This window comes from Oncorhynchus tshawytscha, linkage group LG33 (genome assembly GCF_018296145.1).
Source record: "Oncorhynchus tshawytscha isolate Ot180627B linkage group LG33, Otsh_v2.0, whole genome shotgun sequence".
NCBI classification, from domain to species: Eukaryota; Metazoa; Chordata; class Actinopteri; order Salmoniformes; family Salmonidae; genus Oncorhynchus; species Oncorhynchus tshawytscha.
This window is the reverse complement of record NC_056461.1, coordinates 3,924,524-3,949,578: the sequence shown is the minus strand read 5'-3', so window position 1 is coordinate 3,949,578 and position 25,055 is coordinate 3,924,524. Positions and strand designations below refer to the sequence as shown.

Genomic DNA, 25,055 nt, shown 5'->3' with positions numbered 1-25,055 from the left:
CGGAGTGCAGGTGTTGTTTCCTACCTTCACCACCTGGGTGCGGCCTGTCAGGAAGTCCAGGGCCAAGTTGCACAGGGCGGGGTTCAGACCCAGGGCCTCAAGAATATGATGAGCTTGGAGGGTACTATGGTGTTGAATGCACCCTTGTGTTAAGGATCAGCGGAGTGCAGGTGTTGTTTCCTACCTTCACCACCTGGGGGCGGCCCGTCAGGAAGTCCAGGGCCAAGTTGGGTACAGGAACAATGGTGGCCATCTTAGCATGTGGGGACAGCAGACTGGGATTAGCCACCTGATCTGTGCATGCTCTGAGGACGCGGCTAGTGATGCCGTCTGGGCCGGCAGCCTTGCGAGGGTTAACACGTTTAAATGTTTTACTCACGGCGGCCACGGAGAAGGAGAGCCCACAGTCCTTGGTAGCAGGCCATGTCGGTGGCACTGTGTTATCCTCAAAGTGTGCGAAGAAAGTGTTTAGTCTGTCCAGAGGCCTTGGTCTCGGCGACGTGGCTGATTTTCCTTTTGTAGTCTGTGACTGTCTGTAGTCCCTGCCATATATGTCTCACGTCTGAGCCTTTGAATTGAGACTCCACTTTCTCTATACTGACGTTTAGCTTCTTGATTGCCTTGCGGAGTGAATAACTCAGATCTGGAGACTGGCTAGGCCAGGCAATTTCATCTTCAATGCCCTTGCTGATGGAAGGAGGTTTTCACTCAACATCTCACGATACATGGCCCCATTCATTCTTTCCTTTACACGGATCAGTAGTCCTGGTCCCTTTGCAGAAAAACAGCCCCAAAGCATGATGTTTCCACCCCCATGCTTCACAGTAGGTATGGTGTACTTTGGATGCAACTCGGCATTCTTTGTCCTCCAAACACGACGAGTTGAGTTTTTACCAAAAAGTTATATTTTGGTTTCATCTGACTATATGACATTCTCCCAATCTTCTTCTGGATCATTCAAATGCTCTCTAGCAAACTTCAGACGGGCCTGGACATGTACTGGCTTAAGCAGGGGGACACGTCTGGAACTGCAGGATTTGAGTCCCTGGCGGCGTAGTGTGTTACTGATGGTAGGCTTTGTTACTTTGGTCCCAGCTCTCTGCAGGTCATTCACTAGGTCCCCCCGTGTGGTTCTGGGATTTTTGCTCACCGTTCTTGTGATCATTTTGACCCCACGGGGTGAGATCTTGCGTGGAGCCCCAAATCGAGGGAGATTATCAGTGGTCTTGTATGTCTTCCATTTCTTAATAATTGCTCCCACAGTCGATTTCCTCAAACCAAGCTGCTTACCTATTGCAGATTCAGTCTTCCCAGCCTGGTGCAGGTCTACAATTTTGTTTCTGATGTCCTTTGACAGCTCTTTGGTCTTGGCTATAGTGGAGTTTGGAGTGTGACTGTTTGAGGTTGTGGACAGGTGTCTTTTATACGAATAACAAGTTCAAACAGGTGCCATTAATACAGGTAACGAGTGGAGGCCAGAGGAGCCTATTGAAGAAGTTACAGGTCTGTGAGAGACAGAAACCTTGCTTGTTTGTAGGTGACCAAATACTTATTTTCCACCATAATTTGCAAATAAATTCATTAAAAATCCTACAATGTGATTTTCTGGATTTTTTTTCTCATTTTGTCTGTCATAGTTGAAGTGTACCTATGAGGAAAATTACAGGCCTCTCATCTTTTTAATTGAGAGAACTTGCACAATTGGTGGCTGACTAAATACTTTTTTGCCCCACTAAGTATTCACACCCCTTGACTTTTTCCACATTGTGTTGTGTTACAAAGTGCGATTAAAATGGATTTAATTGTAATTTTTGGTCAACGATCTGTAACGTGAAAGTGGAAGAAAAATTCTATCATTTAGAAAAACAAATGGAACATAAAACACCAATATATCTTGATTTGATAGGTATTCAACCCCCTGAGATGATACATGTCAGAAACACAGCGATTACAGACAGCTGTGAGTCTTTTTGGGTAAGTCTCAAAGAGATTTGCACAGCTGGATTGTACAATATTTGCCCATTATAATTTTTTTATTCTTCAAGCTCTGTCATTACTAGACTTCCATTTTCAATTATTGCCATAGCTTTTCAAGACGATTTAAGTCAAAACTGTAACGAAGCCACTCAGGAACATTCAATGTTGTCTTGGTAAGCAAAGCCAGTGTAGATTTGGTCTTGTGTTTTAAGTTATTGTCATGCTGAAAGGTTAATTAGTCTCCCAGTGTCTGTTGGAAAGAAGTCTGAACCAGGTTTTCCTTTAGGATTTTGCCTGTTGTCACACCCTGATCTGTTTCACCTGTCTTGTACTTGTCTCCACCCCCCACCAGGTGTCACACCCTGATCTGTTTCACCTGTCTTGAGCTTGTCTCCACCCCCCACCAGGTGTCACACCCTGATCTGTTTCACCTGTCTTGTGCTTGTCTCCACCCCCACCAGGTGTCACACCCTGATCTGTTTCACCTGTCTTGTGCTTGTCTCCACCCCCCACCAGGTGTCACACCCTGATCTGTTTCACCTGTCTTGTGCTTGTCTCCACGCCCCACCAGGTGTCACACCCTGATCTGTTTCACCTGTCTTGTGCTTGTCTCCACCCCCCACCAGCTGTTCAGGAGTCTAATGGCTTGGGGGTAGAAGCTGTTTAGAAACCTCTTGGACCTAGACTTGGCGCTCCGGTACCGCTTGCCGTGCGGTAGCAGAGAGAACAATCTATGACAAGTCTGTTCCCTCGTTTGTCCTCGGTTTTTCCCTCATCTCTGAAGAATCCTGGAAGTCCCTGACGCCTACACTCCCGAAAGAATCCGAAGGTACGAGTTCCCTCGGGAATCGAGGACTGTCAACTCGTCTCCTCCAGCGCCCGCGCAACTGGGCAAGGCTAGATTATCCCCTGAGGAACTGTTATTGTTAAAGTGACTGTTAAACTCTGGAACATTACATATCCACCTGTCCAATAAAAATCCCAGGCCCATCAGTATGTACGAGTACGCTGGTGGGCAATAGAGGGAGTCTCCCATCTCCCTTTACTCGTACTCCTCTCCCATGCTATCCTGGATGACTGGTCTAAATCTCTCCGGGTGCTCCTGGACTCTGGGGCCGATGAGAGTTTTATGGACACTGCCCTGGAGTCGGAGCTGAGTATATCCACACAACCCCACTGTATCGACTACCAGGGCCTCAATGACATCACGGTAAAGAACCGTTACCCGCTAACACCCCTCTCCTTGGCGTATTTTTCGAAGTTGGACCTTTGGAACGCCTACAATCTGGTTCGGATACAGGAAAGAGATGAATGGAAAACGGCCTTTAGCACCGTTAGCACTACAAGTATCTGGGGATGCCATTTGGATTGACTCCTGCAGTGTTCTCTGGTCAATGATGTGCTCCGTGACATGTTGAACCGATTCGTGTTCATTTACCTGGATGACATCCTTGTCTTTTCCCGTTCTTTTCAGGAGCATGTCCTACAACGCCTCCTGGAGAACCAGTTGTTTGTCAAAGCTGAGAAGTGTGAATTCCATCGTTCCTCCTTTCTGGTATATGTCATTGCAGCGGGGAACAGATGGAGCCTGACAAGTTGAGAGCAGTGGTTGATTAGCCTCAACCCACGACCAGAGTGCAGCTGCAATGTTTTCTGGGATTTGCACATTTCTACAGCTGCTTTATTCGGGTCTACAACACCCTGGCTTCCCCCCTCTCTGTTCTCACCTCTCCCAAGGTTCTGTTCACATGGTCCCCAGCTGCTGCTCGGTCGTTTTCAGACCTGAAGCATCGGTTCACCGAAATGCACTACTCGATTGAGGGACCTTACAGGTAATTGTATGTGTGGGGCATAGAGATGGGGTAGTGGTTAAAAACTTTAAAGAATCACATTAACCACTATTATTGAACACAGAATGAGTCCATGCAACTTATTTTGTGATTTGTTAAGCACATTTTTACTCCTGAACGTATTTAGGCCATAACAAAAAGGTTGAATACTCATTGGCTCAAGACGTTTCAGCTTTACATTTTCTGTTAATTGCGAGAATGTTCTACAAACAAAATTCCACTTTAACATTATAGGGTGTTGTGTGTAGATCAGTGACACAAAACAATTTAATCAATTTAATCAATATTAAATTCAGGCTGTAACACAACACAATGTGGAAAAAGTAAAGAGGTGTAAATACTTGAAGGCACTGTATGTTGTAAGAGTAGATGTGATAACGTGTGGCCTCATTAAAAAATATATTTTATGCACAGATTCCAATGCCAAAATCTGTTAAAATCTGTTAAGCCATTGTTGATTAAGTCATTGAGTCATTGTTGATAGACAATCCTTTTTTCACCTCTGACACTCACTTTACGGAATTCAAAATGACAATGTTAGTCTTGTCTTTCAATAATTTGGTCAGTTATGCATGGATGTGTAGGTTTAGAATTTGTTGTTGGCATGTCATGCCTAAGTTTGCTAATCTTGCCAATGAAAAAATCATTAAAGTCGTTGCCAATATCAGTGGGTTTTGTGATGAATCTGATTCAATGACTGATGGAGCCGAGTTTGCCTTTTTGCCCAAAATGTCACTTAAGGTGCTCTAAAGCTTTTCACTATCATTCTTTATATAATTGATATTTGCTTCTTCTTTTTGTTCAGTTTAGTCACATGATTTCTCAATGTGCAGGACGTTAGCCAATCGGCTGTGCAGCCAGACTGATTTGCCATTCCTTTTGCCTCCTCCCTCTCAATCATACATGTTTTAAATTCCTCATCAATCCACGGGGATTTTAACCTGTTTTTACAGCCATTTCCTTAATGGGTGCATGCTTATTAGCAACTGGAGTGAGCAATTTCATAAATGTGTCAAGTGCAGCGTCTGGTTGCTCCTCATTACACACCACAGACCAGCAAATATTCTTTACATCTTCTACAAAGAATCACTACAACACTTATTGTATGACCTCTTACACAATTTACGAGGCAAAGCTTTTGGAACTTTGGTTTTCCTAGATATGGCTGCTATAATATGGTCACTACATCCGATGGATTTTGATAGTTCTTTATAGCAGATTTCTGCAGCATTTATAAACATGTAATCAATACATGTGGATGATTTCATTCCTGTGCTGTTTGTAAACACCCTGGCAGGTTGACTGATAATCTGAACCAGGTTGCAGGCACTGGTTACAGTTTGAAGCTTTTCTTGAGTGGGCAGCTTGATAAAAGTCAGTCAATATTTGTAAAGGCACACACCTGTCTATATAAGGTCCCACAGTTGACAGTGGATGTCAGAGCAAAAACCAAGCCATGAGGTTGAAGGAAATGTCCCTAGAGCTCAGTGACAGGATTGTGTCGGTACAGGTCTGGGGAAGGATACCAAAACATTTCTGCAGCATTGAAGGTCCCCAAGAACACAGTGGCCTCCATCATTCTTAAATGGATGAAGTTTGGAACCACCAAGACTCTACCAGATCTGGTCGCCTGGCCAAACTGAGCAGTTGGGGGAGAAGGGCTTTGGTCAGAGAGGTGACCAAGAACCTGATGGTCATTCTGACAGAGCTCCAGAGTTCCTCTGTGGAGATGGGAAAACCTTTCAGAAGGACAACCATCTCCGCAGCACTCAACCAAACAGGCCTTTATGGTAGAGTGGCCAGACGGAAGCCACTCCTCATGCCAACAGTCAAGCATGGTGGTAGTAGTGTGATGGTTTGGGGATGTTTGCTGCCTCAGGACCTGGATGACCTGCCATCATTGAAGGAGCCATAAATTCTGCTCCGTATAAGAGAATGTAAGGCCGTTCATGATGTGAAGCGAAAGTGCAGCTGGGTCATGCAGCAAGGCAATGATCCAAAACACACAAGCTAGTCTACATCAGAATGGCTAAAAAGCAAAAAACAAATCAAGATTTGGAATGGTCCAGACCTACATCCAATTGAGATGTTGTGGCAGGACCTGAAACGAGCAGTTTATACTCCAAAACCCCACAAATGTCTCAGTTCTGCATGGAAGAGTGGGCCAAAATTCCCCCACAGCGATGTGACACTGATCAACAACTACCGAAAGCGGTAGTTGCAGACAGTCTTTGCCAACTATCCAACTGTTGCAGACAGTCTTTGCCAACTATCCAACTGTTGCAGACAGTCTTTGCCAACTATCCAACTGTTGCAGACAGTCTTTGCCAACTATCCAACTGTTGCAGACAGTCTTTGCCAACTATCCAACTGTTGCAGACAGTCTTTGCAGCTAAAGGTGGCACAACCAGTTAACAAATGTAAGGGGGCAATTGGGTGTTTTTCACACAGGTGCATTGGGTGTTGCATAAGTTTGTTTATTAAATAAATGAAATAAGTATCAGATGTGTTATTTGTTCACTCAGGTTCCCTTGAACTAATATTGGGTTTTGGTTGAAGATCTGTTGCAAAAATAGAGAAAATCAGAAAAGGGGGCAAACACTTTCACAGTATATGTATATCTGATGTTATTAGTCTATAACATTGATGTGTGTCTAAGGCTGCATCTTTTTTTGCACTAATTTGATGTGAAAACACCTGGTGATTGTTCAAAAGACCAATTAGTGGAATGTTACCTCACCAACTGTTTTCGCAGGTGCGGCATGCTTTTGGCTCCCTCTAGTGTCGACCAGATGTAGGCTACCATACTAAAGACCGCTCTCAGAATAATAATAATAATAATGCACCATAGAGTGCATTATTATCTATAACTCTCAACCTCAAAGCCAGTCGTATGGTTGTATTTTTTTATTTCCCTCTAATCAGGGACTGATTTAGACCTGGGACACCAGGCAGATGCAATTAATTGTATTTAAACAAGGCAAGTCAGTTAAGAACAAATTCTTACTTACAATGATGGCCCACCGGGGAACAGTGGGTTAGCTGTCTTGTTCAGGGGCAGAACAATAGATTTTGACCTTGTCAGCTCACGGATTCGATCCAGCAACCTTTCAGTTACTGGCCCAACGCTCTAACCACTAGGCTACCTGCCGCCCCGGTAGAACAGGTAGAACATAAAGCCAACAGGCTCTGGACCTGGTAAGAGTTGAATACCCCTGATCTATAACGTCAATGTTAGTTAGCTGAACCAAACAGTCTATACACAGTATTCGGAGAACGTGGATGATGCACTATGGGCCAGGTGAATATGTCTAACATATGATCAACTCCGAAACTTGTCTGCATCTGCCTTCAAAGAAATACGGGTGGAAAACTAGTGGAGGTCTGTTCACACTGTTCACAGGAGACGCTGCAAAGACGTTACGGCAGAAAGGCAGCCATTCCATTGGATGTTGTCCGCGTTGCAAAGTGCAACTAAACCAAACGCTTCCTTCCTGGTGTAGACCCTGATAAAGGCGGCCGCACGCTTCCCAACCGAAACAGTTCGGAACAGTTTGAGAATATGTTATGATGACATTTTTGTTCGTTTTGGTGTTCGGCATAGGACATCATTATTCCTCATGTTCAGCCAAAGTTCAGGAGCTGAAGTCTACACCCCTTCGTCCTTGTCGCCCAAAACTCCGTGTGAATTCAAGATGGTGAACGACAACTTCAAGCATGTCCAGACCGAAGAGGTACAGAAGTACCTTTACAGCTACGATTCTAGCCATACATTATATTAAAGACCAGCATGTAAATGCCAATTCGTGGAGGGATATCGCGGAGATGCTGGGGTCCGACACAACCCCTTGTTCGAAAAAGTGGGGTAGGGTTCGCAACAAGTTCATCAAGGCAAAGAAAATAAACAAGGGCCGCAGTGGAGATGCCAGTGGAAAGGCTACTCCCAAAATGTTGCTGCTGGCTTGTACAACACGTGAAGCATGGGAAGGATGAGGTATGTTGTTGTGTTTTCTATTATGGTCGACGAAAAGAGTAGCCATGTTTTGCCAACAATAGCTAGCGCTAGCTACTTGGTTGGCTAGTGGCTAGCTAGCCTAGCAGCATACTCCTGCAGAGAAAGCAGAAAACGTTTGATCATACATAATTTTGTCAGAGAAAGAAAATCATAAGCTTCCCACATTGGTAACACCATGTTTAGTAGCAAGGTCCATTTAGTCAAAATGTTAAAAACGTTTGAGCAGAGTGAAGTAGCTTGGCTAGGCCAGGCCTAATCAACTCCGCTCAATCGTTTGCAACATTATATAGCCTATTGTAGTCTTGGTTAATGATATTTGATTGTTTTGGATGGTTTGGATATGTGTACTAGCCCTCTACTTTGATTTTTCAAGGCACAAACACCAGTGAATGGAAACAGCACCTGGTTGTGTTCTCTGCGCCCCAGCCCCAAGCACTACCGGTGCTGACTGGTCATCAGGCCCCCAGCCCATCTCCCGCACTGAGCTGCAGGGAAGAAATAATCTCCATGCAGGACCTGGGAAGCTCTATCCTGGGCCCACCAATATCTACTCCACTGGCTTGCTCCTATAGAGCAGCAGAGGTGTGAGAAGAGGGGAGAAAAGAGTTGCAGACTCAGCCCTTGACACGTCACTCGCAAAGACATGCAAATGATTGAAAAAAAAAAGCCACCAGCTTCTACCAGAGGTAAATAAATACAAATCATTTCAGACTCTCCTTTACTTTGATCCTCTTTCCTCTCTTCTGTTGTATTTTTTCCTCCTCTCATCATGAACACATGAACACATGCTCTCCAGACACATGCTCACATGAACACATGCTCTCCAGACACATGCTCACATGAACACATGCTCTCCAGACACTCCTAACTCCCCCCACTTCTCGCCGCCTAAACCCGAAATGAGGGAGTAAAGCTGCTTTCTAACTAAGAAACAAATCAGGTAGAGGAGGCTGGTGAGAGGAGAACGTTATCAAACCTATGGAAACCACACATTTGACTCCGTTCCAATGATTCCCTTCCAGCAATTACAATGAGCCCATCCTCCTATAGCTCCTCCCACCAGCCTCTTCTGAAATCAGGGTAAAAAAAAAATACAAAACTAAAAGACAGATGTATACCAGGTCTGGGTTTATTACTAAGAAACAGCAGATATTGAAAGATTTCAATGCAATGTTCCCTGCAGCCACAACTCAGCATTCCAGAGAAAAATTGGGAAAGAATCTATACAAACAAAACCTGGAGAGAAAGTAGACCTGGTCTGGCCTTTATCGTCATGGTAACAGTATTATACATATGTACCTGAAAACTGAGATTAAAACTACAAGCTTAAAATCTACATCCTTGATTCATATTCTTTCTATACGTATGTATATAATATACAGTTCTCTACATCATCAACAAACAAAATAATTATCCAGATCAGTATAAGTAGCACAAGTAATGATTACCTTTTTTACAATATACATTCAGTCTTTGATACAGTATGAATGGACTTGATACAAAATAATTGATAAAACAGCTTAACTTTGAATCAAATGGTGAATCACTTAATTAGCATATGTACGTAATTACAGTGCCTTAGGAAAGTATTCAGACCCCTTGACCTTTTTCCACATTGTTACAGCCTTATTCTAAAATGTATTAAATAGTTTCCCCCCCCCTCAATCTACACACGATACTCCATAATGACAAAGCAAAAACAGACATTTTTGCTCATTTATTTCAAATAAAAAAACTTTCATATTTACATAAGTATTCAGACCCTTTACTCAGTACTTTGTTGAAGCACCTTTGGCAGTGATTACATCGAGTTTTCTTGGGTATGACACTACAAGCTTGTATTTTGGGAGTTTCTCCCATTCTTCTCAAGTTCTGTCAGGTTGGATGGGGAGCATTGCTCCTCAGCTATTTTCAGGTCTCCCCAGAGATGTTCGATGGGGTTCAAGTCCGGGTTCTGGCTGGGTCATTCAAGGACGTTGAGACTTGTCCTGAAGCCACTCCTGCATTGTCTTGGCTGTGTGCTTTGGGCCATTGTCCTGTTGGAAGGTGAACCTTCGCCCCCCAGTCTGAGGTCCTGAGTGCTCTGGAGCAGGTTTCCATCAAGGAGCGCTCTGTTCATCTTACCTCGATCCTGACTAGTCTCCCTGTTCCTGCCACTGAAAAATCTCCCCACAGCATGATGCTGCCACCACTACACTTCACCATAGGGAGGGTGCCAGGTTTCCTCCAAATGTGACCCTTGGCATTCAGGCAAAAATGTTCAATCTTGGTTTCATCAGACCAGAGAATCTTGTTTCTCATGGTCTGAGAGTCTTTAGGTGCCTTTTGGCAAACTCCAAGAGGGCTGTCATGTGCCTTTTACTGAGGAGTGGCTTCCGTCTAGCCACTCTGCCATAAAGGCCTGATTGGTGGAGTGCTGCAAAGATGGTTATCATTCTGGAAGGTTCTCCCATCTCCACAGAGGAACTCTAGAGCGCTGTCAGAGTGACCAGCAGGTTCTTGGTCACCTCCCTGACCAAGGCCCTTCTCTCCTGCTCAATTTGGCTGGACGGCCAGCTCTAGGAAGAGTCTTGGTGGTTCCAAACTTCTTCCATTTAAGAATGATGGAGTTCACTGTGTTCTTGGGGACCGTCAATGCTGCAGAAATGTGTTGGTACCCTGCCTCAGAACTGTGCCTCGACACAATCCTGTCTTGGAGCTCGACGGACAATTCCTTCGACCTCATGGCATGGTTTTATCTCTGACATGCACTGTCAACTCTGGGACCTTATATAGACAGGTGTGTGCCTTTCCAAATCATGTCCAATCAATTGAATTTACCACAGGTGGACTCCAATCAAGTTGTAGAAACATCAAGGATTATTAATGGAAACAGGATGCACCTGAGCTCAATCTCGAGTCTCATAGCAAAGGGTCTGAATACTTATGTAAATAAGGTACTGTTTTGTTTGAATAAATTAAAAACAAACCAGTTTGATTTGTCATTGTGTTTGCTAATGATTTTTTTTTATTGTTAAAGTAGATAAACAAAAACGAGACCCTCCCTCAGAAGGGTGGGGAAGGACTGAGGCAAACAAGATGGCCGGCCCCTAACATGACCGCTGGGAAACACTGTGTCATGTTCATTAGGCACCAAACAGAAGAACACGACTGAAACAGGGTTGGACTACCCGAACTTGTCCAATAAGAAATTATTGTTTTTCATTTTCCATTGCAAAACATTTTGCTATGGTCTGCACTGTGCACTCTGATCCACTCCAAAAGACTCCTACCCCCTCTTTGTTTGATATTTGCAGATCAGAATTAATCAGATAGGTCATGGTGAAAGGTCCCCGTGGCCTGACAAAGTCTAGGTGGAGTCACCACCTTTTCTTTAGATCAACCAACATTAATTCAATAACTAAGGCCTACAAGAAAAGGGTAGACAGCTATGGGCCAGGGGAAGGCATTAGGGGAAGGCCCAAGGGGTTGATTCTGGACCAGGCCGTTCTCTAGGTTTCCAGTCTCGACAGTGGGTAACAGATGTGTTCCCTGCACACATGGGTAGGTACGCTGCAACATGGGAAATTGAGTTTCCTGAAGGAGTCTGTAAGACTGACGGACAACACACATATGGCCAGCCAAACAGCAGACACACACTCCCACACCTGGACACAGAAGTGATGCGGAATGTTAATGGAACTCAAGGATGAGAAGAATCAACAAGGTGCTTTAGATATGACACAAACACACACATACACACACACACACACACTACGGCAACTTCATGAATCTTGTTGGCCACACAAAAAGAATGCATGAAAGCAGAGTGGGTCAGGGTAATCTGCCTCTTTCACGTAATCTGCCTCGCTCATCACAGCTCAGACCTAAAGCTAAACGTCTGACTGTGCAAAGGAATAGGCATCGAATCAGCTCTCTTAAAGGGATAGTTCACTGAAAATGTTCAAATACGAAAATGTTCAAATAGATATTTATTAAATGTTGGGCGATCTATCACTAACTAAAGAAAAAAATACAGGCCTTCATTAGGCAGCAATAAGTACTGCATTGAATGGTATAAACAACAGAAACAAGCAATATTTGGCTCTACATACAAATATGTATGCGTCTGAAATGTGGGAGTGTATAAATGGACGTATAACTCAACGACTAAAGCAAATCACCACACTTTAGTGCAAATCAACTGTTTTTACCACCCTCTGTCTAATGCTTGGATGGACGGACGGGTTTTGACAATCCACGCACACACACCCACAGGAGGTTAAGGTGAGTCGCTTTGGCACACTGATAATAAATGAAGGAACAGGCAATGTAACGTTTAGGAAAGGAGGCTGAATTACAACAGGGAGGAGACACACACACCGCGTACACACACAGGTATGCATACACACGCACAATAGTCATGGCTGATTCAATGCGAAACATAATGAATGAGAAGTACAGCTGAGGATGGTGCAGCAGCGACACACACGCTCACACTAGCCAGGTTCAATCACTGCATTTCAGAGATAAACACATGAAGTCTACTCCTAAAAACAGTCGCATGTGACTGTCGGTTGGTCGTCTGAGTAACACACGTCGTTCTGAGGGAGAGAACTGCATTACCCATGAGCCTCCTCTTCTGTGGAACTCTCCTGGGATTTACTGCCACCTGTAGAACCCAGCCAATGAGAGAGAGGAGGAGGGCGTGAGTGGGGAGATGACATCACAATGCCACCCGTTATGACTTCCACAATGGCACCGGTGAAACAAATCACAATGCAGCCCACTATGAAGTCACAATGCATTTAGTCTTTACCTCCTGTGGGTGTACTGTATACACAGCAGATGAAGGAGAAGAGTGGGAAAAGAGCGACATACATACGTAGTAGAGAGGGATGAGATAGGGCAGGCAGAAAAGGACAGAAATATGGGACAAGAGAGAGTATGAGGAAACAAATGGGCTTCCCATGCACTCTCATTCACCCGGACCTGATTGCTTTTATTTTACCTTTATTTAACCAGGTAGGCCAGTTGAGAACAAGTTGTCATTTACAACTGCGACCTGGCCAAGATAAAGTTAAGCAGTGTGACAACAACAACAACACAGAGTTACACGTGGGATAAACAAACGTACAGTCAATAACACAATAGAAAAATCTATATACAGTGTGTGCAAATGGAGTAAGGAGGTAAGGCAAAAAATAGGCCATAGTAATGAAGTAATTACAATTTAGCAAATGAGTGATGGATGTGCAAGTAGAAATACTGGTGTACAAAAGAGCAAAAAAAAGTAAATAAAAACAATATGGGGATGAGGTAGGTAGTTGAATGGGCTATTTACATATGGGCTATGTACAGCTGCAGCGATCGGTAAGCTGCTCAGATAGCTGATGGTTGAAGTTAGTGAGGGAGAAATAAGTCTCCAACTTCAGCGATTTTTGAAGTTCGTTCCAGTCATTGGCAGCAGAGAACTGGAAGGAAAGGCGGCCAAAAGGAGGAATTGGCTTTGGGGATGACCAGTGAGATATACCTGTTGGAGCGCGTGCTACGGGTGGGTGTTGCTATGGTGACCAGTGAGCTGAAATAAGGTGGCGCTTTACCTAGCAAAGACTTATAAATGACCTGGAGCCAGTGGGTCTGGCGACGAATATGTAACGCGGGGCCAGCCAACGAGAGCGTACAGGTCGCAGTGGTGGGTAGTATATGTGGCTTTGGTGACAAAATGGATGGCACTGTGATAGACTACATCCAGTTTGCTGAGTACAGTGTTGGGGGCTATTTTGTAAATGACATCATTTCGGTAGGATAGTCAGTTTTACGAGGGTATGTTTGGCAGCGTGAGTGAAGGAGGCTTTGTTGTGAAATAGGAAGCCGATTCTAGATTTCATTTTGAACTGGAGATGCTTAATATGAGTCTGGAAGGAGAGTTTACAGTCTAGCCAGACACCTAGGTATTTGTAGTTGTCCACATACTCTAAGTCAGAACCGTCCAGAGTAGTGATGCTAGTCGGGCGGGCGGGTAGCGATCGGTTGAAGAGCATGCATTTAGTTTTACTAGCATTTAAAGGCATTTGGAGGCCACGGAAGAAGTGTTGTATGGCATTAAAGCTCGTTTGGAGGTTTGTTAACACAGTGTCCAAAGAACGGCCAGATGTATACAGTATGGTGTCGTCTGCGTAGAGGTGGATCAAGGAATCACCAGCAGCAAAAGTGACATCATTGATATATACAGAGAAAAGAGCAGGTCCAAGAATTGAACCCTGTGGTACCCCCATAGAGACTGCCAGAGGTCCGGACAACAGGCCCTCCAATTTGACACACTGAACTCTCTGAGAAGTAGTTGGTAAACCAGACGAGGCAGTCATTTGAGAAACCAATGCTTGTAATCTCATGATTATATCTCACTATCTGTGTGATACAAATGAAGGGCACTAAGTATTGAGAGGAAATAGTCTAAGTCTAAAGAAACTCTTCCATCTGAGAAGGTTCCACTCAGCAAGCGTTATTCTAGTGTCTGAGAAGGATCTGCCAAAGAGACAAACCTTTCTTAAGGCCATATTCAGACTTAATCTTCCCATAAACCATTACTTGATGTCAATGGGAGACTTCCGTGAACATTCAAGTGTGTGGATCTCAAGTCTGAATAAAGCCCTTAATGCCTCAGGTGGGTTGTGACTGACTGTAAAAGACTGTTTCATTCTCTCTCTCAATGCCTTGGTAACCTTTCAGAGAGAGAGAGTGTGTGTATGATTGATGTCATGCTACTGAGAAGACCATAGCTGTGTTCGAATACCATACTAACATTCTGTATACTACATCCTGAAATGAGTATATATTATTAGTTCATTTTAGTACACTGTAAATGAACGGTATAATTTCAGTTGAGCATACTAGCGCTTCGCCTGTCTACCGGAAGTTGATGGTGTTGCTATGCAACCTCTTGACAGCTTGTTAGCATAACAAATGAATAGCTGGACATTTTATGATTTCGGGTGTGTTTGTCAATTCAATCTGGAGTGCTAGAGAGTGGTCAGTTCGTAAAATCAGAGCATTTTGCTCTCTGAGAGTTCAGAGTACGTTCTGGCCGAGGAGTTGATCCGAGCATTCTGACCTTACAACGGCAGTCAAACACCCAAGCTAACAATCTAACACGACCATCGGTCCCAGGCATGGTCTTTGTGATACGGCCCACCGGCCAGGAGGCTTGAGGCAGCTGAGGGTCCACCATCATTATTACTTGGCCAATAACCAGGCTGGCCATTTCTCTCCACCATTTCCCTCTGTGCTGTAGACTTGGTAGGTAATCCTGAATTAATCGGGCCCAGAAATGGTCAGCTAAGATCTGGCTGTGTCGCCACCGGCGTCTGCCAACGAGGTTGGTATCAGCATACATGGCTTGAGGAAGTGACGCATCTCGGCGTCCGATCAAGAGCATATTCGGTGTAACCGGATCAGGGTCAGCAATGTCTGCAGAGAGATATCCCAAGGGTTTGGAGTTCAGTATCTCTTCCACCTCTATCAGGACGGTCCTCTAGACAGTTTCAGTGACAGTGTGGTCCCCCAGTGCAACTCGTAAGGCTATCTCTCGCTCCCATGCTCCTCCAAAATGAGGAGCTCCTAGAGGGTTACATTTGAATGAGATTTGTTGGTCCATCAGCTGATCCTGGAGGCTGGGTTCCATGGCTTGGAAAGCTTCCTACAACCTGGCTTCTCCTGCCTTGAAGTTTGTACCTCTGTGAGGAAGGCTTCAGTGAGGAAGGCTTCAGTGAGGAAGGCTTCAGTATCCAAACACTTTTTATTTAATTTTTTCCTTTATTTAACCAGGCAAGTCAGTTAAGAACAAATTCTTATTTTCAATGATGGCCTAGGAACTGCCTGTTCAGCTTGGGGGTTTGAACTTGCAACCTTCCGGTTACTAGTCCAACGCTCTAACCACAAGGCTACCCTGCCGCCCCTCTCCAGTAGGTCCAGGTGGACACATCTAGTTGTCAAACACTTGAATAGAATGCCCCAGCGCTTTTCCGCTCGACGACTAGCTTGATCATCAAGGGGCCAAAGCAATCTACTCCTGTTGACCAGAAGGGTGGTTTAAGGAGGCGCAAGCGAGCAGGGGGTAAATCTGCCATTTTGGGCACCGTGGCTCCGGCCCGCCATCTCTGACATTCTACCCAGGCGTATTGGTGCTTACGAATGGCTCCTCGTCCTCCAATTATCCAGTACTTCCGCCTCATCTCCCCATAGACCCTCTCTGGCCCTGGGTGGAGCAGCCTCTCATCCTAACTCTTGATGAGGAGCCTGGTAAGAGGGTGTCTGGAGTCAAGGATAATTGGGTGGATAGCATCGGGGTCCAAAACTTCTGCTTGGCGCAGCCTCCCTCCGACTCTGATCACTCCAAGGATTTGATCATAGTCTGGGGCGAGAGAGAGAAGACGGCTCTCCTTAGCAACTTCCCTACTGGCTTTCAGAGCTTTTAGCTCCTCAGGGGAAGAACACCTCACTCTGACCATTTTACTCACCCTAGCAGAGCTGGTTAGGCTGTTTTCACGTTATCCAGATCATTGGTGACTAACTGTGCTGCTGGCAACAATTTAATGACTCTTTTTTTGGCAACATTTACAGACACTGCCCAACAGTGTTGAGCGTTCGTAAATTTACCAGTTATTTTGCACTCTGGCACACTCTGAAATTGGAGTCGATAGCCAGAATGAACAATGTCCATTGAGAACACACTAAGAATGGTGTGAATAATCAAGTCAATAAACAGTTAGTTAGCATATAGTTATACTGCCTGGCAAGTTTGATGTATTAGCCAACTAACGTTAGGTAACTAGTTGCTGTAATGCTTCGCACGTAAGGATAGCGTAGCTAACAAATTGTCAGCCAAATGTGTAATGTAACTTATTTGAAAAGTAATTTCTTTATTAGATTGCGTAACATTCATCTTAATTAGTTAAAGCAATGAATTTGTAACCACTTCGCAATTTTCTTCAAATCTGAAAATGTGAAGCCATGCCCATTTTCTAAAGAATTGCATTATGGGCCCTAAAAGCACAGAAAGTGTCTACTGCTTGTATCCTTAGTATATTGGCAAATTTAGTACGACATCCAGGAACTTTTGGCATGCTAACTAGATCCATACTATGACCAACAAGCATACTAACTACAGTGCCTTGCGAAAGTATTCGGCCCCCTTGAACTTTGCGACCTTTTGCCACATTTCAGGCTTCAAACAAAGATATAAAACTGTATTTTTTTGTGAAGAATCAACAACAAGTGGGACACAATCATGAAGTGGAATGACATTTATTGGATATTTCAAACTTTTTTAACAAATCAAAAACTGAAAAATTGGGCGTGCAAAATTATTCAGCCCCTTTACTTTCAGTGCAGCAAACTCTCTCCAGAAGTTCAGTGAGGATCTCTGAATGATCCAATGTTGACCTAAATGACTAATGATGATAAATACAATCCACCTGTGTGTAATCAAGTCTCCGTATAAATGCACCTGCACTGTGATAGTCTCAGAGGTCCGTTAAAAGCGCAGAGAGCATCATGAAGAACAAGGAACACACCAGGCAGGTCCGGGATACTGTTGTGAAGAAGTTTAAAGCCGGATTTGGATACAAAAAGATTTCCCAAGCTTTAAACATCCCAAGGAGCACTGTGCAAGCGATAATATTGAAATGGAAGGAATATCAGACCACTGCAAATCTACCAAGACCTGGCCGTCCCTCTAAACTTTCAGCTCATACAAGGAGAAGACTGATCAGAGATGCAGCCAAGAGGCCCATGATCACTCTGGATGAACTGCAGAGATCTACAGCTGAGGTGGGAGACTCTGTCCATAGGACAACAATCAGTCGTATATTGCACAAATCTGGACTTTATGGAAGAGTGGCAAGAAGAAAGCCATTTCTTAAAGATATCCATAAAAAGTGTCGTTTAAAGTTTGCCACAAGCCACCTGGGAGACACACCAAACATGTGGAAGAAGGTGCTCTGGTCAGATGAAACCAAAATTGAACTTTTTGGCAACAATGCAAAACGTTATGTTTGGCGTAAAAGCAACACAGCTCATGACCCTGAACACACCATCCCCACTGTCAAACATGGTGGTGGCAGCATCATGGTTTGGGCCTGCTTTTCTTCAGCAGGGACAGGGAAGATGGTTAAAATTGATGGGAAGATGGATGGAGCCAAATACAGGACCATTCTGGAAGAAAACCTGATGGAGTCTGCAAAAGACCTGAGATTGGGACGGAGATTTGTCTTCCAACAAGACAATGATCCAAAACATAAAGCAAAATCTACAATGGAAAGGTTCAAAAATAAACATATCCAGGTGTTAGAATGGCCAAGTCAAAGTCCAGACCTGAATCCAATCGAGAATGTGGAAAGAACTGAAAACTGCTGTTCACAAATGGTCTCCATCCAACCTCACTGAGCTCGAGCTGTTTTGCAAGGAGGAATGGGAAAAAATTTCAGTCTCTCGATGTGCAAAACTGATAGAGACATACCCCAAGCGACTTACAGCTGTAATCGCAGCAAAAGGTGGCGCTACAAAGTATTAACTTAAGGGGGCTGAATAATTTTGCACGCCCAATTTTTCAGTTTTTGATTTGTTAAAAAAGTTTGAAATATCCAATAAATGTCGTTCCACTTCATGATTGTGTCCCACTTGTTGTTGATTCTTCACAAAAAAAATACAGTTTTATATCTTTATGTTTGAAGCCTGAAATGTGGCAAAAGGTCGCAAAGTTCAAGGGGGCCGAATACTTTTGCAAGGCACTGTATATCCATACTATGACCAATAAGCATACTAACTATATCCATACTATGACCAACAAGCATACTACATACTCAATTTCCGCCACAAATAGTACGGTTAGTATGAGTATTCGAACACAGCTCATGACTCTTACCTCATGCACACAGAAAACACTAACAGTAGTTGTCAATGTTGTCAAAGAAAGAAAAGTTTTCAGGGAACTCTGGAGTGGCCAGAGGAAAGGACAGGGGAGTGGCCAGAGGAAAGGACAGGGGAGTGGCCAGAGGAAAGGACAGGGGAGTGGCCAGAGGAAAGGACAGGGGAGTGGCCAGAGGAAAGGACAGGGGAGTGGCCAGAGGAAAGGACAGGGGAGTGGCCAGAGGAAAGGACAGGGGAGTGGCCAGAGGAAAGGACAGGGGAGTGGCCAGAGGAAAGGACAGGGGAGTGGCCAGAGGAAAGGACAGGGGAGTGGCCAGAGGAAAGGACAGGGGAGTGGCCAGAGGAAAGGACAGAGGACAGGGGAGTGGCCAGAGGACAGGGGAGTGGCCAGAGGAGAAAAGGAAGAGAAAAAAAGAGAGAAGTCTTAGTTCACCCAAAGAGTGTACACAGTAAAGGTTATACATGAGATACGTAACAACAAATATTATCATACTTCAATCTTCTTTTGTATGTCATCATTCTAGCCTATGGTGTTGGTATATGGGGGTCTGGGAAGGTGTGTGTGTGTGGTGTACAGTATGTATGTACAGTTGAAGTCGGAAGTTTACATACACTTAGGTTGGAGTGATTAAAACTCATTTTTCAACCACTCCACAAATCTCTTGTTAACAAACTATAGTTTTGGCCAGTCGGTTAGGACATCTACTTTGTGCATGACACAAGTTATTTTTCCAACAATTGTTTATAGACAGATTATTTCACTTATAATTCACTGTGTCACAATTCCAGTGGGTCAGAAGTTCACAACAATTAAGTTGACTGTGCCTTTAAACAGCTTGGAAAATTCCAAAAAATGATGTCATGGCTTTAGAAGCTTCTGATAGGCTAATTGACATCATTTGAGTCAATTGGAGGTGTACCTGTGGATGTATTTCAACCTACAAACTCAGTGCCTCTTTGCTTGACATCATGGGAAAATCAAAAGAAATCAGCCAAGACATCAGAAAAAAATGTAGACCTCCACAAGTCTAGTTCATCCTTGGGAGAAATTCCCAAACGCCTGAAGGTTCTATGTTCATCTGTACAAACAATAGTATGCAAGTATAAACACCATGGGACCACGCAGCCGTCATACCGCTCAGAAAGGAGAAGCGTTCTGTCTCCTAGTAATGAAAGTACTTTGGTGCGAAATGTGCAAATCAATCCCAGAACAACAGCAAAGGACCTTGTGAAGATGCTGGAGGTAACAGGTACAAAAGTATCTATATCCGCAGTAAAACGAGTCATATATCGACATATACCTGAAAGGCCACTCAGCAAGGAAGAAGCCACTGTTCCAAAACCGCCATAAAAAAGCCAGAGTTTGCAACTGTATATGGGGACAAAGATTGTACTTTTTGGAGAAATGTCCTCTGGTCTGATGAAACAAAAATAGAACTGTTTGGCCATAATGACCATCGTTATGTTTGGAGGAAAAATGGGGAGGCTTGCAAGCCGAAGAACACCATCCCAACCGTGAAGCACGGGGGTGGCAGCATCATGTTGTGGGGTTGTTTTGCTGCAGGAGGGTCTGGTGCACTTCACAAAATAAATGGCATCATGAGGCAGGAAAATGATGTGGATTTATTGAATCAACATCTCAAGACATCAGTCAGGAAGTTAAAGCTTGGTTGCAAATGGGTCTTCCAAATGGACAATGACCACAAGCATACTTCAAAAGTTGTGGCAAAATGGCTGAAGGACAATAAAGTCAAGGTATTGGAGTGGCCATCACAAAGCCCTGACCTCAATCCTATAGAACATTTGTGGGCAGAACTGAAAAAGCATGTGTGAGCAAGGAGACCTTCAAACCTGACTCAGTTACACCAGCTCTGTCAGGAGGAATCGGCCAAAATTCACCCAACTTATTGTGGGAAGCTTGTGGAAGGCTACCTGAAACATTTGACCCAAGTTCAACAATTTAAAGGCAATGCTACCAAATACTAATTGAGTGTATGTAAACTTATGACCCATTGGGAATTTGATGAAAGAAATAAAAGCTGAAATAAATCACTCTACTATTATTCTGACATTTCACATTATTAAAATAAAGTGGTGATCCTAACAGACCTAAAACAGGGCATTTGTACGAAGACTAAATGTCAGGAACTGTGAAAGACTGAGTTTAAATGTAACCTTCCGACTTCAATTGTACGTCTATGTGACCTACCGTGCGTGGTGATGTTCCTCTCGTTGAGCAGCTTGGTCTGGCTGTTGGGCAGGATCTTGATTTCAGAAGGGTCTGGGCTCTGGCCAACACGTGACGCCATTAGAGCATTCAGGTACTGCATGCGAGTCACCTGGCAGAGGGAGGGCACTGTGAGTCTGACACACACACATACACACGACACTCACCCTCACACAAGTATTCTAACACAGACACACCCTCACCCGTATGAGCTGCAGGTCAGTGAGGGCACGGACGGTGTAGTCAGGACAGTAGCTGGACGAGCTGGTGGCATCTCCCAACTCAAACGGATCCCTGGGAGAACGACGCTGGGTCGACACTGGAGACTGGTGCACTGGACACACATACAAGTGCATCAAACAAACGTGCGCACGCACGCACACACACACACACACACACACACACACACACACACACACACACGGGTGTTGCACTGAAGTTCACAGGAATCTCAAGGGACACAACACCTGTGTCAGCTCATTTTGTGCTTCCCTTGTCAAACTGTGCCACCACATTGAAATACAGACTCATATGACACTAACTTTGCGTTATGTAATCAAATATCAAAAACAATAGAATGCAACACTGGTAGCCTGGAACTCAAGATAAAAGCCCTAGCTAGCGAATGTTGTGGTGTGATACATCAGAGGGCTGTGTTCATTAGGCATGAAACGGAAGAAAATGTACCCCCCCCAAAAAAAACTCATTATTGTTTTCCATTGTGAAACATGAATCATTTTTTTATTCCGTTGAGACCCCTATGTGACGTTAAAGGATGTGGATTGTCGTTCAAGTGCAGTCTGTAAATCCAAACCCAAGCTAGACTTGTAATCATCTTGCTGATTCTATGGTCTGGAAATGTGCAATCTAAATCAGGTCCTGACATTTTTACCCCTGCCAAATTAAGTAGTCAGAGTGGCCTGAAGTTTCTGCATATGAATGTAAGAGGTATTCTGCCGAAGTATGTTTTTGTGAATATATGGATTAAAACCTGACGTATTTATGCTTTCTGAAACTGGGTAAAAAACATATATATTTACAGACATAAATATTGGTATAAATGGTTACAATGTTTTTCATGTAGATGGTAAATCTAAGGGTGGTGGTGTTGCTGAATACGTGAAAGGCAATTTCTCAGCGGTCGTTCTGACTTCTGTTATTAAAACTAAGCAATTTGAATATTTGTCTTTGAACCTAAACCTCGGCTTATCTTTAAATATTGTTGTATCTTGTTGTTTTGACCTCCATCTGCTACTGTTGGCTCTCTGGATTGTATTTTTAGAACTGTTATCACAGCATGTCGACTCTGAGTTTGTCTTGATGGGTGATCTGAATCAGGATTGGTTAACCAGCCATGACTAAGCATTTTTGATGGGTGATCTGAATCAGGATTGGTTAACCAGCCACGACTAAGCATTTTTGATGGGTGATCTGAATCAGGATTGGTTAACCAGCCACGACTAAGCATTTTTGATGGGTGATCTGAATCAGGATTGGTTAACCAGCCACGACTAAGCATTTTTGATGGGTGATCTGAATCAGGATTGGTTAACCAGCCACGACTAAGCATTTTTGATGGGTGATCTGAATCAGGATTGGTTAACCAGCCATGACTAAGCATTTTTGATGGGTGATCTGAATCAGGATTGGTTAACCAGCCATGACTAAGCATTTTTGATGGGTGATCTGAATCAGGATTGGTTAACCAGCCATGACTAAGCATTTTTGGGTCTCCTTGATAAGATCAGTTTTTTCATTAAAAGGTTCAGCTGTCGGCAACACACACTACGGAATGTGTGGTCGACCAGCTCCATTATTGCAACTAAATCGATGTTAAATTAAGATGATTGTTTGAAGAAATGACAAAGTCTCTCTCAGTATACATGAATTTCCACCACATTTTTGGCAACGAGGAGAAGATCTGCAACTTCCTGTTGACCGCTCCTGAAGATCTGAAAACTGTGCACAGGGGATCCGAAATTGGGATCTCAGGGAAAACGCACTCGTGATAGAGCAGCTGGACCTGCCTAAGATCTGTGAGGAAGTGGACGCGGGTGGATGCCAGATACCAAAATTAGTACTGAGAGAGGTAGGCTTCGACAATCTATCAATAAGTGATGAAAATGTAAAAATAAGAAGCCCCTGTTGAGGGTATCCTCAGAGCGAGGTCTTCCTTAAGAGGGTCACAGCTGAGGTAACTAGCAGGACTGAGTTGAGTTGATAAGAGTGTTCTTAAGTGAGTTATCCTCGGACATAATTGTTAAATTAGCCAGTTGCGGGTAACCAAAAGTCCAGGTCCGTGGTACTGGGTTGATCAGGACCGGTGAGGGTAATGTGTAGAGCGAGGAACTAGAGCGCGAGTGGACTTGCGAGAGAACTCGGCTTGGTGAAGCTCATTGAACGAGGGACTAGAGTGCAGGTGACGCCTTACGAGGGCATCTGGCTTGGTGAAGTTCAAATTATAACATGGAATGTTTTGATAAATGAGGTAAACAAGTATGCCCTTGCTATCGTTAGATGTTATTGCGAGTGTTTTGATATTCCTGGTACTTGGATTGGATTTTTGGGACCGTGTTACATTGTTAGATAGGAGACATGGGTACTCTGTAGGTAGATTTTCAGATTTGGATAGACATAAAATAATCTATGCCACAGTAGTCAATATCCCCGGGTGGATACAACACCCCGTTTTGGGACCACTAATTAGGCAATATTTTGATAATGGACAGGTTTCCCTGTTCATATAGACAGGGTTTGAAATCTAAAAACAGCGCTAACCGGTTTTTCCTCGTCTGTCTCATCCCCCTGTGTGTCCTATGTTTGTGAGTGTGATATGAGAGTTGTGAGAGTGTGGAAATAAGTGTTCATTTGAAGTTTGGATAATATGATATAGAAATGTGTATAATAAGCTGATTTGGATAATACGTTTCGATATGTAGCATTATCTTGGGGTTCCGCCCATCATAGAACACGGAATGCTATTTTAGAACAGTAGCGGCAAGTGTATCATTTTTTCTTGGGTTCTGCTGGGATTATGGCGATGGAGTTGTTGAAAATGCACATGGAATGCTTAACATGAGGACCTAAGATTTCCTATGTTATACATGGAAATGTGTATAATAAGCTGATTTTAAAAAATCCCACAGCATTATAATTGGGTTATTTGTGGGATTTACTTGTCATTTCAATAGGCATAGGTTCTATCTTACTGACTCAAATCTGGGTTTGATTGCAATTCAACTATTGCCAAGTTTTTCTTAGATATAGCAACAAGTGTTCATTATAAGATGTAAACTGAACGTTTTAGCAGCTTGTTAGGATCAAATTGAAAGGATAATTTAGTCAACATGAATAGAGGGGCTATTTCGAGGTAGTAATTTTGTGTGTTGCCTTCTAAGAATGGGGTCGTATTTGAATCACTGAATCATGAACTGAATATATGCTTGTCAACAATTGCAAGTGCCTGTTTTATTACCCGTAGCCTAATCAGAAGGGACGGTTACCTAAATCTAATGCATTCTAATAATAGCGGATAGGCAATTGCGATAGAGCAGTGATCATGATAAAACAAGGCTACAACAGCAATGGATCGAAGTTGTGGGTAGTAAGAGGCTGAGCCCATCGAAATGTGTCTTTTCCTGAAGAATTGGCTGCTGTATTTTATACTTTTGGCTCATTACATCTTAAAATCATAGACATTTAATAAGTGTGAAGCAGAGGTTACAAATATAGATTAATATTGTTGGGATAGACCACAACGTAAACACTGCCTTCTAGTAAGGAGAGAATAATCATGTTTTGGTTTATTTTATTTTCTAAACCTTACGATGGGTGACAGTGACATTGATAAAGGGGATTGATGTGTTGACAGGACGTGAGTGGTATATGTTATTAGTGTTTTTTTGGATAGCACCTAATAATGCCATATTTTAGTAATTTGAAGAAGCCGAGGTTTCAATACTAGGTTAGATTATTGAGCCTTGCGATTGAAAAATGGATGCGGTTGAAAGCGAGCGGGCTGTAAGGGCTGTAAGGGAAGCATTGGGACATTTGGAAGTATGAGAAATGTTCTTTGACA

General features: G+C 43.6%; 1 protein-coding gene across 2 annotated transcripts in view; it reads right to left on the bottom strand.

Annotated features, from left to right (window-relative positions):
• Positions 1–10,837: 10,837 nt before the first annotated feature.
• Positions 10,838–25,055, bottom strand: part of LOC112230770 (metal transporter CNNM3) — a 29,119-nt gene continuing 14,901 nt past the window's right edge. Inside the window, exons 10-13 of one of the 2 annotated variants that reach the window (XM_042311213.1) lie at positions 21,181–21,311; positions 20,960–21,089; positions 18,746–18,814; positions 10,838–12,493 (exon numbers count right to left, since the gene is read on the bottom strand). In XM_042311213.1, the coding sequence (XP_042167147.1) occupies positions 18,765–18,814; positions 20,960–21,089; positions 21,181–21,311 (311 nt within the window). In that variant the 3' untranslated portion in view covers positions 10,838–12,493; positions 18,746–18,764. The remainder of the gene's footprint in view (positions 12,494–18,745; positions 18,815–20,959; positions 21,090–21,180; positions 21,312–25,055) is intronic. The other variant, XM_042311212.1, reaches the window with a different exon arrangement.